The sequence below is a fragment of the Strix aluco genome, chromosome 1 (assembly GCF_031877795.1).
Source record: "Strix aluco isolate bStrAlu1 chromosome 1, bStrAlu1.hap1, whole genome shotgun sequence".
Classification (NCBI taxonomy): Eukaryota; Metazoa; Chordata; class Aves; order Strigiformes; family Strigidae; genus Strix; species Strix aluco.
Window position 1 is genome coordinate 133,795,197 of NC_133931.1, and position 16,945 is coordinate 133,812,141.

Sequence of the window (16,945 nt, forward strand, 5' to 3'; positions counted from 1 at the left end):
GTCTGCAGTGCTAATGTTAAATTAGATTAAATGAATGATAACAGTAGCGAAGGTGTAAGTCTTCCATGAGGGATTGTACCTGGGTTGTTAGCATGAAGATGTGGATCTGGTCCTAGCCTAGAATGTTCTTTTGGGGATTTTATTAGATGGATGTTGAAATCATTGAAACATCTGTCTAGTTATATTTGTTGGATTCTGAATTTAAATGTCAGTATGTGTTTTGGGGGACCTACTGAAAGAACTTGTGGGTTTTTTTAAAAAGCAAAGTCTCTTACATCCCTGATTTCTTCATCAGTAGCACAGGTTCTGTTTGCTGTCATAGTCTATCCTCCATCTACTTCTACAGCTTCGTCTATTTCTATCAGTTTTGTTTGCAACTTCATGGATTGTGACTAAATACAGGCATTCAGTATTGCAACAAATATAAAGCCATTTTTTACAGCATTTACTTATATCACATTTTGAAAAATAGGTGACTAAAATAAAGGCCTTTTCCATGTTGTTCAGACTCCTGTGTCATCATATTAACTCCATTGAAAGATCCATCTTTTATGCCTCGAGCCTGAATAGAATTTCATGGCTGTACTCAGGTGAAATGTTCTGATGAAATATAAAAGAAGGAAGAAGAAAGCTTTCTGAATTGTTAGCTATCACATTATAGCAGTATTTTCATGAATTCCCAAGTTATTAAATTTATAATACTGCAGTAGACTTTTTCTAATTAAATGTGCATTTTCTTTTGTCATAAGGAAAGAAAAAACTTTGGTTATGTTTTTTACAGTAATTTAATTAAGCATTTCCTGTAAGTTCATTTCAGTATCTATCATGGCTCACTAAAGTTGGAATTCAGTATAGAATGTTAGGTTATTTGCCCTTTGTCTTAGATGAAATAAGAATCCTAAATATGCAGAGTCATGAAATTTAATTGTGTTCCTCAATTGCTTATTCAATGCTTTGGAAACCTGAATCAAGAAATACTGAAGAAGAGGGCCAAAGGTTGTTAAATGTAGCGAGTAACACAGATTTTGAACTTTACTTAATGAACCGAGTGTTTATTACTATGAAATAAATGCATCATTTAAAGAATTATGGTGGAAATGTAAAACATTAAAACTCTAATTAATTTTGGTCAGAAGCATGCAATGCACTCATTTTTCCTAAAACATTTTCATTAGGGTCTAGATTTTCTCTGTTACTGAGATAAATTTATTCCTTTCATACAGTAGGGCTATCTTTTGCCATTAAAAACTTGTACTTCAGTGATGTTTAGAGTGATGTCTTTCAGCTGCCTTCAACTGTAAGCAGCATGTCTTGATTGTAGCTTACAGAAGCATTTTTCTAGAACTGAGTTATGCCTACTTTTCTATTTAATGTTGTTAATCATTTTGGAAACAAAGAATTTTCAGACCTCTCAATAAAAGGCTGTCTATAGCCAAACTTACTTATGAAAACAGTTAAAGCATGAAAAAAATCTTCAGCTATCATTTAGTAACTACCAAGATACATGTACAGCCTAACAACTGAGCAGTTAAAAATTAGCTGTTTTTTTTTTTATTAACCAGTACTTAGAAATAAAATTATTTAAAAGGGCTATTAATTCCTTATTGTTGGCCTGAGCACCTTATATTCTCGTTTAACTATTGTAAAAAGAAGCCATTTTATTTCTTAGTATCAAGAATACAAACATGAAGAAGTTTTGCTTCTTATAATTTAGTAAATGTATAGTGTAAATATGGTGGAAACATAACCATGAATATTTAAAATCATCTTTATTTGATTAGAGTATGCATTTCTAGGCTATGTAGTATTATTCTGTAGTAGTATTATGAATATATATGAAGTGTAACTTTCTATTTTAATTTATAATTCATAAAAATAATTATTATATTGCCACATAAGTAGAAAATGCTACTGTGGTTTCCGTATGTATATATGCACAGATGTAAGTATTAAAACTGAGTAACAAATTTGCCTTAGAAATGATCAGGACAGCATCAGTCTTGAAGTCTTGAAAACTAATGCAAGTGTGCACTCTGAGACCAGAGTGGAAATTAAGGAGGCCTGTCCCATACAGGCACAGTACAATCCCATTAAAGTTGCTTTTCATCTATTTCTTATTTGATGTTTCAGGTTTGTGATATCTAAACATTTACAGATACAGTCTAAAGTTCATAAATCTAAACTTTTAAAGACTCAAGTTGTTCAAGAGGAAATTTTCCTCTACTTTCTTCAAGGAGAACCAGATGAACTTGTAAAACAATGGTTGGGTTTCAAGCACCACCTGCCCTGAAGAGCATCCCAACTGTAGTGGCAGTCAGCCAAAAGGGCCACTCAGTGGAATGGTTGCCTCCTAAAAAAAGAGAGAAACAGATGGAAGATTTGAAATCTGGCATGAAATTCCACTTCTGTACTAAGCATTAAATGAAATTTGACTGTAAGGGTTCTTGCAATGGTACGTTTATCTCTATAATCAGAATTAGAAACAAGGAAATAGAAAATACAGAACACTGTCAAACATTTCAAAAAGACTTAAAGTTCTTGTACCATTGCAAGTTAAAGGAAAGTGTTTGTGATAAACATGCAGCTGCTTGTAGCTTCTTAAGAGCTTTAGTATAAAAATAATTCTCCTAGTCTTGCATTGCCACCTAGAGCACTCTGCCGCGTACTGCATCGGTGAAGGATATCAACAGTTAAACATTGCTCTTTTTACTGAACAAAATGGGGTGGAAAGCTGCTTCCAGTTAATTGATGTCATGTTTACTTACATTATAATGTTAGTTCATTCATAGCCTCCATTTTTTAATGTACCAGATCAGCAGAGATTTCGTTGTAGGAATTTGGTGGGCTTTGACAGTAAGAATTAATGCAGATGAGCATTAAAAGTTACGACTGTCAGCTTGCCAGTGGTCCCAGAGGGGGCATTTTCTTGATGGCTGCTTCAGAATACTTCATGAAGCAAATGTCAAACTTGTCAAGGCTGTCACTATGAAAATGATCCATGTAGCAAGGGTCTCCTTTTCTTGGGAAACAAACAGCTGCCTTATCACTGCAGAGCTACAGTGACAGAAAACTGTCATCTATCACAAGAAATTTATATTTGCTTCTAATATCCATTGGTAAAGAACTGTTCCAGTTGTACTCTGTATTTTTGCACCACTCTTCATTATAAGGGTTGTCAGGAATGCATTTGAAGAAGACAGCATAGACTTTGAAAGAAAAATAACTTTTGAATTTAGGTGCCGAATGCTCACCTTTTGCCGATTTAACAGAGAGATTGATTTAACAACCAATTTTTGCCTGAAACTCATTCTCCTCCAAATTTGGCCTATGACATTGGAAAGCTAGACTTTAACATACACAAAAAAAACCTCTCATAGTTTCTGAAGTCCCTTTTTCCTGATATGTGTTTGAAGAGTGTTAAAAGTATTTCTACCTACTTGCAAATGGTGTTTTGCTAGCTAGAATCTGTGAGGCAGGAGAAGAAATAAGAGTTGGACACCTTCACCATAGCTTAGTATATTAGTCATATTAGAGCTCTTTTGGGTTAAGATACTATGAAAAGTAATAGTATCTGAATTTGGTCCTGAGTGCTTTTGAGCTGATATTTCTAGATTATGTGATAGCATAGAGAACCCTTTAGTCATTCCTCATGTAGTAGGATATATTTGTGGTTTGCATACTTTTTTATTATTCAGATGTTCATTTACATCATGTTGTAATATAAAGCTATTTATTAAGTTTAGAATAACGGTTACAGTTTGCAAAGCACAAAAAAGCAAGTTTATTTTATTAAGTGTACCTTTGCAATGCAACTTTAGAAATTACAGGTGTGGTGTAATGCACAAATCTGTGAATTCCTAGCACAGTTAATTGAGGTGTGATCTGTTCGACATACAGAATTAGTGTCAGATTCCCTGTAGAGTTAAGAATTGTCTAATCCACTGTTATCTTCCAGATTTCGTTTCATTAACTAATGGAATAAAAAGAAATTCTCAGACATATTGAATGAAATTGCTTGGAGGGGGGAAAAAGAGAAAGGGACACTCAAAAGCTTATTTCTAGGCTTTTTTTTTTTTTTTTTTTTCCCCAATGCCAGAATTTGTCTACAGGGGAATATTCTGGAATAATTACTGCAAATTTAACTTTCCCTGTGGGACCTGTTATTCTTTGCTTGGAGCACCATTTGTAGTTGACCTTGAACATGTTTTCAAAGGGGATGAAGTTATATGACAGTCTTCTTCAACTGTCAGATCAAAATTTTCAGACATAGGATCTTAAAAGTGAGCTTCTTACCTTTAGTTTTTGGCACCTAAAGATATCTCAGCTGCTCACGGCTTGGATGGGCACACGCTTCGCTGGGTAAAAAACTGGCTGGATGGCCAGGCCCAAAGAGTTGTGGTGAACAGAGTTAGATCCAGTTGGCGGCCGGTCACGAGTGGTGTACCCCAGGGCTTGGTTTTGGGGCCACTCCTGTTTAACATCTTTACTGATGATCTAGATGAGGGGATCGAGTGCAGCCTCAGTAAGTTTGCAGATGACACCAAGTTGGGTGGGAGTGTTGATCTGCTCGAGGGTAGGGAGGCTCTGCAGAGAGATCTGGACAGGCTGGAGCGATGGGCTAAGGCCAACTGTAGGAGTTTCAATAAGGCCAAATGCCGGGTGCTGCACTTGGGCCACAACAACCCCCAGCAGCGCTACAGGCTTGGGGAGGAGTGGCTGGAGAGCTGCCAGTCAGAGAGGGACCTGGGGGTGTTGATTGACAGCCGGCTGAACATGAGCCAGCAGTGTGCCCAGGTGGCCAAGAAGGCCAATGGTATCCTGGCTTGTATCAGAAATAGCGTGGCCAGCAGGGACAGGGAAGTGATCTTACCCCTGTACTCGGCACTGGTGAGAGGCCGCACCTCGATTCCTGTGTTCAGTTTTGGGCCCCTCACTACAAAAAGGACATTGAATTACTCGAGTGTGTCCAAAGAAGGGCAACAAAGCTGGTGAAGGGTCTGGAGCACATGTTGTACGAGGAGCGGCTGAGGGAACTGGGGTTGTTTAGTCTGGAGGAGAGGAGACTGAGGGGAGACCTCATCACCCTCTATAACTACCTGAAGGGAGGTTGCAGAAAGCTGGGGATGAACCTCTTTAACCAAGTAATAAGCAATAGAACAAGAGGTAATGGCCTCAAGTTGCACCAGGGAAGGTTTAGACTAGATATTAGGAAGCATTTCTTTCCAGAACGGGTTGTTAGGCGTTGGAATGGGCTGCCCAGGGTGGTGGTGGAGTCCCCATCCCTGGAGGCATTTAAGAGTAGGGTCGACTTAGCACTGAGGGATATGGTGTAGTTGGGAACTGTTAATGTTGGGTTGATGGTTGGACTGGATGATCTTCAAGGTCTTTTCCAACCTAGACAATTCTGTGATTCTGTGAAGTATTCCCATTAAGTTCAGTAAAGCTATTGAATGCTCAATACTTTAATAATAATTCACAAGACTTCTTTAGGTAGCAGATTGTAGGATCAAGAATTTAAAACTGAGACCAGACTGAGACCTTAGGACATTTGAAGACATCCATAGAGCATCCAAAGGACCCTTTAATCCAATACCTTGTTTCCATCAGGGAAAAGGTGGGATGCTTGGGGAAAGGATGTATGAGAAAAGCAGAGGTGGAAGGTCCATCAGTGTCACCAGGACACCAATGAGGTGTCCAGTCACAGAATCACAGAATCATCTAGGTTGGAAAAGACCTTGAAGATGACCTCGTTCAACCCTTAACCTGACATTGACAGTTCTCAACTACACCATATCCCTAAGCGCTATGTCAGCCTGAAATCATCAGTGTCATCAGTGGCTTAAAGAGCTCCTGAGCTGACATTTCATTTCAGTGTGTTGGGTTTAACAGCACTTTCTAATGTCCTTTGTACTTTTCTTTATCACTGTTAGTTTTGTAAATCTGAAAGAATTTGGCAATTCCAGATAAATAAATTTCATTCATTTCAACATGAAAGTAATATTTGGGCTGTTAAATGCACTTTTTCAGTAAGAATAGTAATACAGTCTTGAGGGATTCTCTTCCCTTTGCTACTCTTACAAGTCACCAGATCTGTGCTGAGGCATCTTGTAGGTGAGCATGTTCAAAATTCACCATATAATATTCAAGTCTATGGTTGTCTGTAGTCAGAAAAGTTACTGAGAGATGTTTGATTTGTTACATCTGTTAGCAAAAACTACTTTGATTGTTGAAGATATTAACACCAAAATGGCTGTTCTCTGTTTCAGGATTTTTAGTACAGAAAACACTAGATGGTGGAGTCATAGGTGACTGGAAGCAAAATAAATAATAACATAAAATAGAGATGTGAGACATTAATAGAAATAATGTCAACGGAATTTCTGTGAAACAGAGACTGGAATTCAGTATTTCATCTTCTGTGTAGCCACTGGTAATAGCAACTTTACACACGGTCATCATCACTGTTTTTTAACAGGTAACATGAAAATAAAAGGTTTTCCTTTGCTGTGTGTCAGAATTAAAAACATTATAATGATGATAACGATAGGTGGTAATTAGTAAAACAAATATATTAAATATGTTTAATCTGCAGTCTGTTTGGCATAATTCCTTGATAATTAGGCTGTATACGCTATTTAGCTGAAAATTCAAACATTATTAATGACAATAGAAACTCCAACCAGTTCAATATTCTATGTGCAATCATTGGGATGTGTCTTGGGCTATTAAAAAAAAAGATAAAACATTTCATAGAAATTTTGCCTTGTCAGCAAACTGAAATAATAGTGAGTCTTCACATCTTGGAGTATGGGTAATATATGTGCTCTAAATTGCCAGTTCAAATCTTTCCCAAGTATACTGGCAGTGATATTGCAATTATTATTTACTGGAGTTGACATCTCAAAATTTTCTGATAATTTTCAGTCATTAGTAAGTTTGCCATTCTCAGGCCACTGCTGTCACTTCTTTTCTGGCAGAAAGCTGCATGAGTGCCAGAACTGGTGGTTCATACTTTCCAGTGTTCCCTGCTAATCATTTCTGCCATCTCTTTTGTGCTGGCACTGTTGTTCATGTGGCAGTGCACAGGTCTAGGAACTGATCTGGCTGAAGACATATCTGACAAAGAAAAAGTTTTCTGCCCTTGATAATTCATACTACGTGAAAGTTCAACCATCATTACTCTGTGTTTTGCACAGCAGTCACCCATGTTCAGAGATACTAAACTTAGATTTCTGCTTCAAAATGTTGTTGAAAAACAGAGATAGAGCAAAAGTGCCTCTACAAAATTAAGATGTCCTGTGTGGAGCATGGTTTAATATAGTACTATACAGAAAGCTTTTGTGCATAAAAATATTAAAATAACAAAAAATAACAAAATATCAGTCAGGAACCTGGATGACTTGTGTGTAGGAATGTGCCCACATAAGTCCAATTTATACTCTACTGGTAGATTTAACCTGTTTGAATATGTTTTATCTGGTTGAAGCAACAGTAGATGAACAAATGAAAGAGTATTGGTACTGCAAAATATCCCAAGGCGGATGCTTCCATCTTGAGTATTCACACAGAACAAATCCTGGACTTGCCATAGCCACTCAGCCATCATTTCTGCATCTCAGAAAACACTGATCACTGCAGCTGCTGCTGTAACCTAGGAAATCTGCCAGAGAGCAAGCATGACCTTACAGAGCACAGAATTACAACATTTCAAGTCTACACAAAGCCAGAATATTCTGTTACAAAACCTCTTTCACCGGATAAAACCTTTCTGTCCACAAAAAATAGACTCAGGAAGCTGATGTTCAGTATTGAGCCTAATATCTCTTCACCCTCTTGTAGTCCTCAGTGAAGGTATGACCCTGTAGTCTCTGAAATTTCTGCATGCTCCCTCTATTAGGAGAGGAAGCCCTAAGCAATGTCAAGTGTGCTGGGAAAAGAATGATTGTGTAGGGTTTATATTCCCTGTATGAGGGAGTACAAGTCAGGACATTCTAATAATGGCAGGCTGTGTGCTAGGGAGGTGGATTAGTTGGCATTGAGGTCAGTAGGAAAACAACTTCTGCAGGTAAGGACCTTCAGAAATATGCAGATTTGCTGTTCTTTTGTTAACAGGTCCTTCATGAAAGAACCTGGCTGGTTTTCTATAGCAGCCAAAAGTTTCTGTGGGTGGCTTTTTTATTCAGAGATATTCATTGTCACCTGTAAGCAGTACATCTAAGCTTAGTTACACACTGCTCCTGTGTCATTTCCTGTTCTGCCTTGCCTTTATTTTCTTTAGAAGTTTGACCTTAGTGTGTGTACTATACATTACACTCTCTTGAAAATATGCTACACTTGTATTTTCAACAAATCAACGATCTGTTTTCACACACATGCACCATGTTTCCTCACCTGAACTAAAGGAGCAACAAGGCTCACTACATGTTTTAAAGGTAATTGAAGAGATGACAGTCCAGAAAGATAAGGATAAAAGCTTTTAGCCTTTAGTGGTCAGTCATGTAAATATTTCCCAGTGCCTATCCTATCTCCAGAAGCGGGGAGGATTTAGAAGCAAAGTGGAGTGTATGTTTCTTTAATAGAACAACTAGCTTTTCCATTTTATTTTAGTGTTGTGTAACATAATACGAGACCATACTTTTTAAATGAGATGTTTCCATTGCTGTTCTATTTTGTGCTGCCCATGTGATCTTCCTATATATTTTATACCTCTAAATCTTTGTTATAATTATCCTTACAAAACACCCCTTTATGATGAAAGGAGGTCTAGGATGCAAAAAGATAAAGTTATTTTCCTAGAAGAATGAAGATGCTGTTTTAAAGCAGGAAACTGCACCCTGGGTTCCTGGGTCCCACCTAGTGTCCCTGACATTTCCTTTCTCTCAACTGTTGACTTGGGATGAGTGCTGTTACAGCCGCCAGGATGCTTCTTCATTCCCAAATGTCTATTCATTTCTTATTCCTTGTGGTTTTGGAATGAGGAAAATTATCTGTATATTGAATTAAAATGCAGGCCATACTTTGAATGGGTGATAAGGACTGTTCATGATGCGATGGGTTGCAAGTTGCCTTATGAAACCATTTTCTCAATCTTCCATAATTTATACTTTGGAGGTCACGATTTTGTACTGGACACAAAATAGTATCCATTCCTATGGAAACAGGCATTATGATGTCACTTCATTTTTTCAGTGAGATCCAAAGGAACCTGTAGTGAATTATGAGACCTACTCTTGGAGCTGAAGCTGTAGAATATTGTAAGCATGCTGCTGCCTGACATGCTCATGTTTCCTATTTTAGACCTGACTGATCTTCAGATAACATATGGTGGTACAAGTAATTGGAAAATTGGCAGACCTGTCAAGAAAATATGCTAGATGGGACAAAAATACGATGCTGCAGCACATAAAGTGTCTCTGAAGTTAAATTTATTGTCTTTTATCAAATAGTGAAGTAAACGTATCTGGTCTCAAAAAAATGAAACGTTTTTCAATGGCAGATGCTTTTCAAAAGTAATTTTTAGAACAATGATGAAAGTTCTTGCATTCAAAAGTAATTTAGTGGAAATCTCTGGTCAAGAACAAAGGAAAGGTGTATAATACTATCTGCTGCAGATGTTTGAATATTTTGTAATCCATGTATGGTTTAGTAATTTCTTTATGTAACCATCCAGTAAATTGGTCAGTGAATACTTACTCATTAAATTATTCTTATACTATAAATGTAGGTGATTACGCTTGTTTAAAGTTATTATAATTTCTATTTCACCTCTTGAGCAAAAACAAATGCTTGAATAAATGACATTTTTTGCTTATTTTGGTGCTTATTGGTCAGGCAAAGGATGGCAAAACTCTGCACAGAATTCTATACATATGCCTAAGTACAAAAAGTGTACTTCTTCAATGAGTTGATTAATGTTCAGGTTTTCATTTTCTTTTACAGGAAGATGAAAATGAAGCTGAGGCAGAAAATCCATCTCAGGAGCTGAATCTGGAACAGAAAAAATCAAAAAAATAGGAGATCGCTGTCTTGTTTGAAATATTTGCAAGTTGTGTAACAGTGATTATAGTTTCTCATTGTAAAATTAACAAAAAAAGTTCTCAATAAAGTCATTGAAAATTAAATTCATGCTGCACTGGGGAATTAATTAAGTAGCTCCTGGTGATATTCTTGATTGCATTAAAAGCTGAATTATCAGAACTGAGCACCATACCAATGAAATTCTAAAAGCTTTTTGAACACGGTACAGAAAGCTGATGGGTTTTTCATCACTAATAGCATTTACTAACCAAACAGGTCAATTTTTTTTTTTTTTTTACTCTACAAAGCAATGTTATCCTTAAAGGATAGTTATAACTCATAGATATTTTAGTATTTCTGAGCAAGAGCTTTGATTCTTAAAAGTTAGATAAATGTGTTCTACTAAATGAGTTCTGAAATTTCTTCTGATCAGTGATTAAAATAAATGTTGCTGAGGACCAGGTGGAGGCAAGGATTTTTTGGCATGTACAGTATGTTTTCATAAGTAATTAGTTTTACATGTTTGTATCTCATGTGATTTTTAATTGTTTTCATGTTACATTATCATTTTCTTCCATGTAAACCTTTTCCATCTTCACATGATCATTGTCTTTTAATGAACGTCACGTTTTTGTCTTGATTAGGACATCCTATCCAGGTCTAATTCCTTCATGCCAATCTTTCCATTATGACAGAATAAAATAACTTCTTGCTGTGTCATTAGACCTTTAAGTGAGCAGAGAAAATCTAAAATAAAAAACTTTTATTCCTATACTCATCATTTTGATTTCCAATTTACGTCTGCTTTTTAGCCTGTGCAGGTCAGTAAATGGGAAGATTAGTACAAGAAACTCAGATGTAGATTTATGGCTCGATAGTTTCACAGATTGCAATGAAGAAACCAAAAATCTTACTGATTCTCTTTTAGGATTAAAGCAACACTCACTGAATTCCCTTGAGGGAAGTTTATCTTGCTCTAGGAGAAATGAATCATCTTCAATTGAAAAAGTTCACCTCTTTTCCCACTCTTTTATATTTTTACTGTTATTCTGTATATCGAGTGTTAAATCAGATTGTAAATAGTATTAATCTTCAAGTTTATCCTGTCTGTATAAATTATAGTTTCAGCTATTTTAAAAACAACATGCCTGTGCGTAAGCAATATCTTTTACAAATTCTTTTCTGGTTCATGAGGTTCAAATCTGTGTAGCTCATGGACAAATTTCAATCACAATTACTCTACAGGAGTTTAATAACACTAGATCTCATTTTAACGAATGCAGCTATCATGTAAATTAGCATATAAAATAAATTCAGCATTGGTCTGTTTGGTGCAGATCATCCACTGTAACCATCTCAGAAAGGGGGGGGGGGGGGCGGGTGGGATATGATTTTGACTTCACTGCAGTGCAAGAGACAGATTTAGGAAAGAGAGAAGCACAGATTTAGCATGCAGGACCTTATGGACTGTTCTCTGCACAACGGTGTGTAGGATCACAAGGAAGATGAGAATGAAGTGAAAATTTTTCCTTTTTTTCAGGCTAACCCAAAAAGCCAAGGTCAATCCTCAGAGTTTAGTATTCATCAGGATCTGAAGAAAGGGCAGGTTTGCCATTGGAAAGGGCTGAAAGGCCTCTGAATTTTAAAGGACAGAACAAATGACTTATAAGAAAAGGTGAGAGAATTAGGTTTCACACAGGACTTACACAAAGGTAGGATAATGTCAGGGGGAGTTACTGGCTAGGATGGATTATGGCCATGTCTTGGCCTCTCTGCCTACCCCCATCCCCTGTGCACTTGGTTTATCCACCCAAATTATCCTATCCAAAATTAGCAGATAGGATCTAATTTGTGCAAAATACTCTATTTCTATTCCGTCCGTGGCAGCAAGTTTGTCGTTTCGCTGTGAGTCTAAGCTCTGTGACAGCCTGGGACTGTAAGGGTGCATAAGATGAGAAAGGTGGTTATTCAGTGTTCAGGTTTTTTATGAAAATATATTACTTGGCTCTCAGACACCTGAGTGAGAAAAATGGTACAGACATTGAAAGATACAGAAGCTTCCATTTGATGCATAATGCTGATGAGCTTAAAAGGAGTGTTCTGTATCTTTCCTAAATTCTTAAAAATTTAATGAGCAAGTACAATTACGTAAATCATATTTCTAGTTAACTCCTTTTTCAGAAATCCAACATATGTCATCAGAAGTCTACAGTCAGGATTGATACATAGAAACCAGTCCCTTGGTTAAGTTATTTGTATTCAGAATTCAAATACCAGAATTTAGAGATTTTCACTGCAAAATAATATTAATCAGCACTGTATCATAATCAGCTGGGTTTGAGATGAAGTGAGACAAATGTGACTGAATCAAAATACAGTCCTAACTTCATCCCTTTCAGAAAAATGGAGGAGACCTATTTAATGACATATAGACACTTTTACTAAACAGAGGGGGTTTTAACTGATAAAGATCAAATAAAAACTATACAAAATAGGTGACTGTTTCCTTTATCTTGATTCTGATCTAGTTAAAATTTGCAGCCGAATGGATTTTTTATATATTCTTGAGTTTTCAGAATACCAGTATGGATTTTCTTTTTTTTTTTTCCAATGTCTGGAGGTAAAGCAGATGGTTACAACAGTCCTACACGACTATGACATGATGCTGCTGAGTGTTACTCTTCATCATAACTAAGTTGAAAACCTGATGCAGAATATTGTGGCTTTTGTTAAAGGTATGTCCACACTGCAGTCAAACACAACCCAGCTTGGATACTGAAAGCAACCTAGCCTCTGTAGGGTGGAACTCAAACCATTATCTGAAGATGCTCAAAGGCTAACTTAGAGATGGGATGAGCAAATGTTTAGACAGCTTTAATTCAGCTGATTACAGGCATTTTTATGAAGCGGTATATTCCTTATATGTAAACATACACAGACACCCCTATGTACATGCGGCCGAGCAGCCAGTTATAATGTCCTTTTTATTTTGTTCTCTCTCCCTCTCTGCAGTTATTTAATAGTAAGGCTCTGAAAGTCTAGATGAAGAACTATTTGTTTCCCACCCCATCCGTCTCATGCTTGGCAGTGGTGGTGCCCCCAGTTGGGAATTGCAGTTTTCTGGTTTGCACCAGTGATAGCTATTTTAGGGTGGCTTCGGGGATAATTGTTTTCCATGCTTGAAGAGAAACTGTCATTTTCCTCATATTAAAGCAAATTTACTGCTTTTTCTGCAGTTTATGATGGATTACTGTTGGGTTTTGTTCAGTCCTCCATGTTTGCTCTTTCCCCCCGTGGAACAGTGGGATATCGAGCATTTTGTGGACTCTGACACTGTGTTTTCTGCTACAGACAATCACTTCACCTTCAGATAAGAGCAAATTTGTCTATGACTATAATTTTTTATTTTAGAAAATAATTTCTGACCTTTCCGCTGGCTGTTAGGTTTCTGCACTGCTCCCTCATGTGGGGGTCAGCAACCTGAGGTGCGGGAGTTCTTATCAATCACCCACAGAGTAACGTTTCTGATTTATGAGAGTGTGGTTTATGTTGTATCATAAATAGAGGTGCAATAGTCTGCTCTTAGTTAAAATTAATTTCCTTAGTATATTACCTAATTGTTGTCATGCAAGGATTCTTATTCTGAATGCTACATTCTCACATTAAAGATAGGAGTCCACATGACTGGTATGAGCCAAAAAAGCAAAGCTACTTTTGACACATATGCTGTTAACCTCCTGTTTGTAGCTCCACAGACATTGAAATAGTTGGATGTAAAATGTTGTGCAGTCATAAGTATTCTATACACACCAGATATATCTTGGTATTTTAATCCCAGTATATGTGTAACTTCTTACTGGTTAAAATGAGAATTCACAGTATTTTGTTATTAATATATTGAAATGTATTGCTATGCTGAACATTTGGTGCTCATTTATGGTTTTTCTCACAAACAGCACTAGTCATAGGGCATTATATGCATGAAATGTGACACAACAGCTAATCCTAACACAATACTCATTTTTTGCTCATTAGAAAGCATTTTCATACCTTTAAGTTAAGAAAATGATTTAAACACGATTATTCCTCTCAGACACCTCAATATTTGCACAGTCAGAATTTTTAAAGGGAAAAACCCATACTGACAGAAAAATATATCACTTCAGTGCTTCTTTGTTATTGCAGTCCCATAAGCTGTCTACCTCTTGGTTGGTTGCTCTGCATCACACTACAGAAACTAACTCTCTCTGACATTAGGCTGGATAGGTTTTACTCTGTAGAAAGTGAAGGTTGATTAGAAACTGACTCTATTTCACATGACCTAAAGAAAACAATTTTTACATAGCAATGAGTAAACAACTTCTATCACCTATCTGAGGCTATAGTGCAAAATCATAGCAGGTAATAAATGTTTCCCCATGGTGAATTCAATGTGGATTCTGCAGCGATGTTATCTGGAGAAGGAAGTAAAATGCTGAAGGCAACAGCATGAAAATGCATGCAGCTATGGTATAATTCTGATTTGTTTTGGAAGAACTATTAATTTCCTTGTTACAAAGCCAAGTAAGAGCAACCCTTTAAAACTCTTGAACCATGAAAGCCATTTCCTTAAGGGTTTTAAATTTGGGAACAGACTCATGAAATTTATAGCTTTGATGAGATATTCTTTGCCTGCAGTCAGAATGAGAGCCAGATCATTGGTTTCCCAGCATGACACCTATGTATTCTTGTGTGCACTAGATATCATTAGGCTCATAATAACACAGCTATCATCACATTAACGTCTGAAAGGTTCAGTTTTGATGCTTGGTTTAAGTGTCTCATTTATACCTACAGCATACTAAGCAGCTGAATAAAAACAAAAGCTATACCATACCTATATTGTGCTATTGTTCTGCACTTTAACCAAAAATATAGTCATTTTATGCCTGATCAAATTTTTATTAATTTTTTTTCTTGCCAAGTCATGTTGTTTTGAAAGAGCTGCAACGCTGAACTAATAGCATACCATGAATACAGTAGCAGATAATGGTACAGTGAGACCATTTTTTTCAGGTTCCTGCAGTAAGGACAGTAATGAACATGGTATACATATTGATCTAGTAATTGTAGTTTTTAGTATATTATTGAAAGTTTATGTACTACGTCTGCCATCTTATGGTAGAAAAGAAGTGTATCAGAACAAGTCAATAGCACCTCATATTCTTTCAGGTAAAGCTGGGTAACCTGTAGAGTTCTAGCAAGGCACAAGCAATTAGAAGTCACACAAAGAAGGAATTACAGCTGAAAGCAATTAATGTCACTACTCTGCTACATACTTCTGCTAGTTTCTGTTGGAAAAATGAAGTATATCCCTTTGCAGCGTAAAGTTGCCACCAGGTTTTATAGTGAATATCTTAGTTTTTGTACCAAATGAAATTTGCAGAGAGAGATACTAAGAGAAGTCAGTTTTTATTCTGCCATGTGACTGAGCAGGTGGATAGAGTTTGGGAGAAACATCCTCATTCTCATAATGGAAAGAAAATGTTTGGAGAAACAGCAGTATAGAAAGTCTAGTAACTCATGGCTTATAGGCAAATTACTTATTGCTGTGATCTGAAATTTTTTTCCCAGATCAGTGTCAGCTTCTATTTCTATAGACAGGAGTTGATGCCTGTAGGAGTTCTGCTATAGTCTGCAAGTTGGGGCTGTGACATAAATTGAGTCAAAACCAGCCAATTCCAGTGATCTGGAAACAAAAAAAAAAAATACAGGGACAGCTTCAATCTTTAATCATCAGTAAGTTGTGAAGGTTTTAAAGGCTCTGTAAGACAATATCCAGCAAGTGGATATTGTCTTGTGGCATAAGAAACACTAATTGAGTGCTGAGGAGGTGGGATTTATAAAAGCTAGAACATAACAGTAACAGGAAGACAACTAGAACATAACACCCACAGGAAAGGCTTTGGGATGTTTTTGTTTTAATTGTATGTCCTGGTTTGAGGCGGGGGGGGGGGGGGGGGGGGGTAGCGGGGAGGGGGCTACAGCAGTGGCCCCCTGTGAGAAGCTTCTCAAAGCTCCCCCAGCTCCAAGTCAGGTGCACTGTTGCACCAAGGCCGGACCAATTAGCTGCACCTCTGCGATAATGTATTTAAGAAGGGGAACCTGGGAGGAGGAGAGGGAGTTGTGAGGAGGAGTTGTGAGGAGAACATCTGTGTGAACACCGAGGTCAGTGGAAGAAAGGAGGAGGAAGGGCAGGAGGTGTGCCAGAGCAGAGACTCTCCTGTACCCCGTGGTGAGATGGCAGGACCACCCATGGGGGTCTATGATGGAGCAGATGCCAACCTACAGCCCGTGGAGGACCCCACACTGACCTAAGTGACTGTGCCCAAAGAAGAATGGGACACCATGGGAAGAAGCCCTCACTGTTGTAGTTCGGTGCTGGGAGGACTGCAACACACAGGGGTGACCCACATGCCTGTGGCAGTGACTCATGTCAGAGTTGGTTTGTGGAGGACTGTCTCCTGTGAGAGGGGGACTGCGCTGGAACAGGGGAAGAATGAGAGAAGTTCCCCCTCCCTGAGGGGGAAGAAGTGGCAGAACTGACCGCACCCCACATTCCCTGCCCCCTCTGCTACTGGAGGGGAGAAGGTAGAGATATCAGGAGCAAAGCTGAGCCTGGGAAGAAGGGAGGGGTGGGGGAAGGTGTTTTCAAGCTGTGGTAATTCTTCTCATGGTCCTACTCTGTCTGTTAAGTGTTCTTGTTGTTAGTGTCTGTCTTAAATTTATGTTCTTTTTTTTCTTCCCGTAATGAGTCTGGTTTTTGCCTGTGCCTTAAAAAGGATGACATCATCCCTCCTTGTCCTTATCTCAAATTGCTGGGTCTTCTGCTTTCCTCCTTCCCAGTGCTGGGGTGGAGCAGGTGAGTAAGCGGCTGCTGAGTTGCCCT

General features: G+C 37.7%; 1 protein-coding gene across 1 annotated transcript in view; it reads left to right on the plus strand.

Annotated features, from left to right (window-relative positions):
- Positions 1–10,121, plus strand: part of PHF14 (PHD finger protein 14) — a 173,083-nt gene extending 162,962 nt beyond the window's left edge. The window contains 1 exon segment of the mRNA XM_074836515.1: positions 9,940–10,121. Within this exon segment, the coding sequence (XP_074692616.1) occupies positions 9,940–10,014 (75 nt within the window). The 3' untranslated portion in view covers positions 10,015–10,121.
- Positions 10,122–16,945: the final 6,824 nt, after the last annotated feature.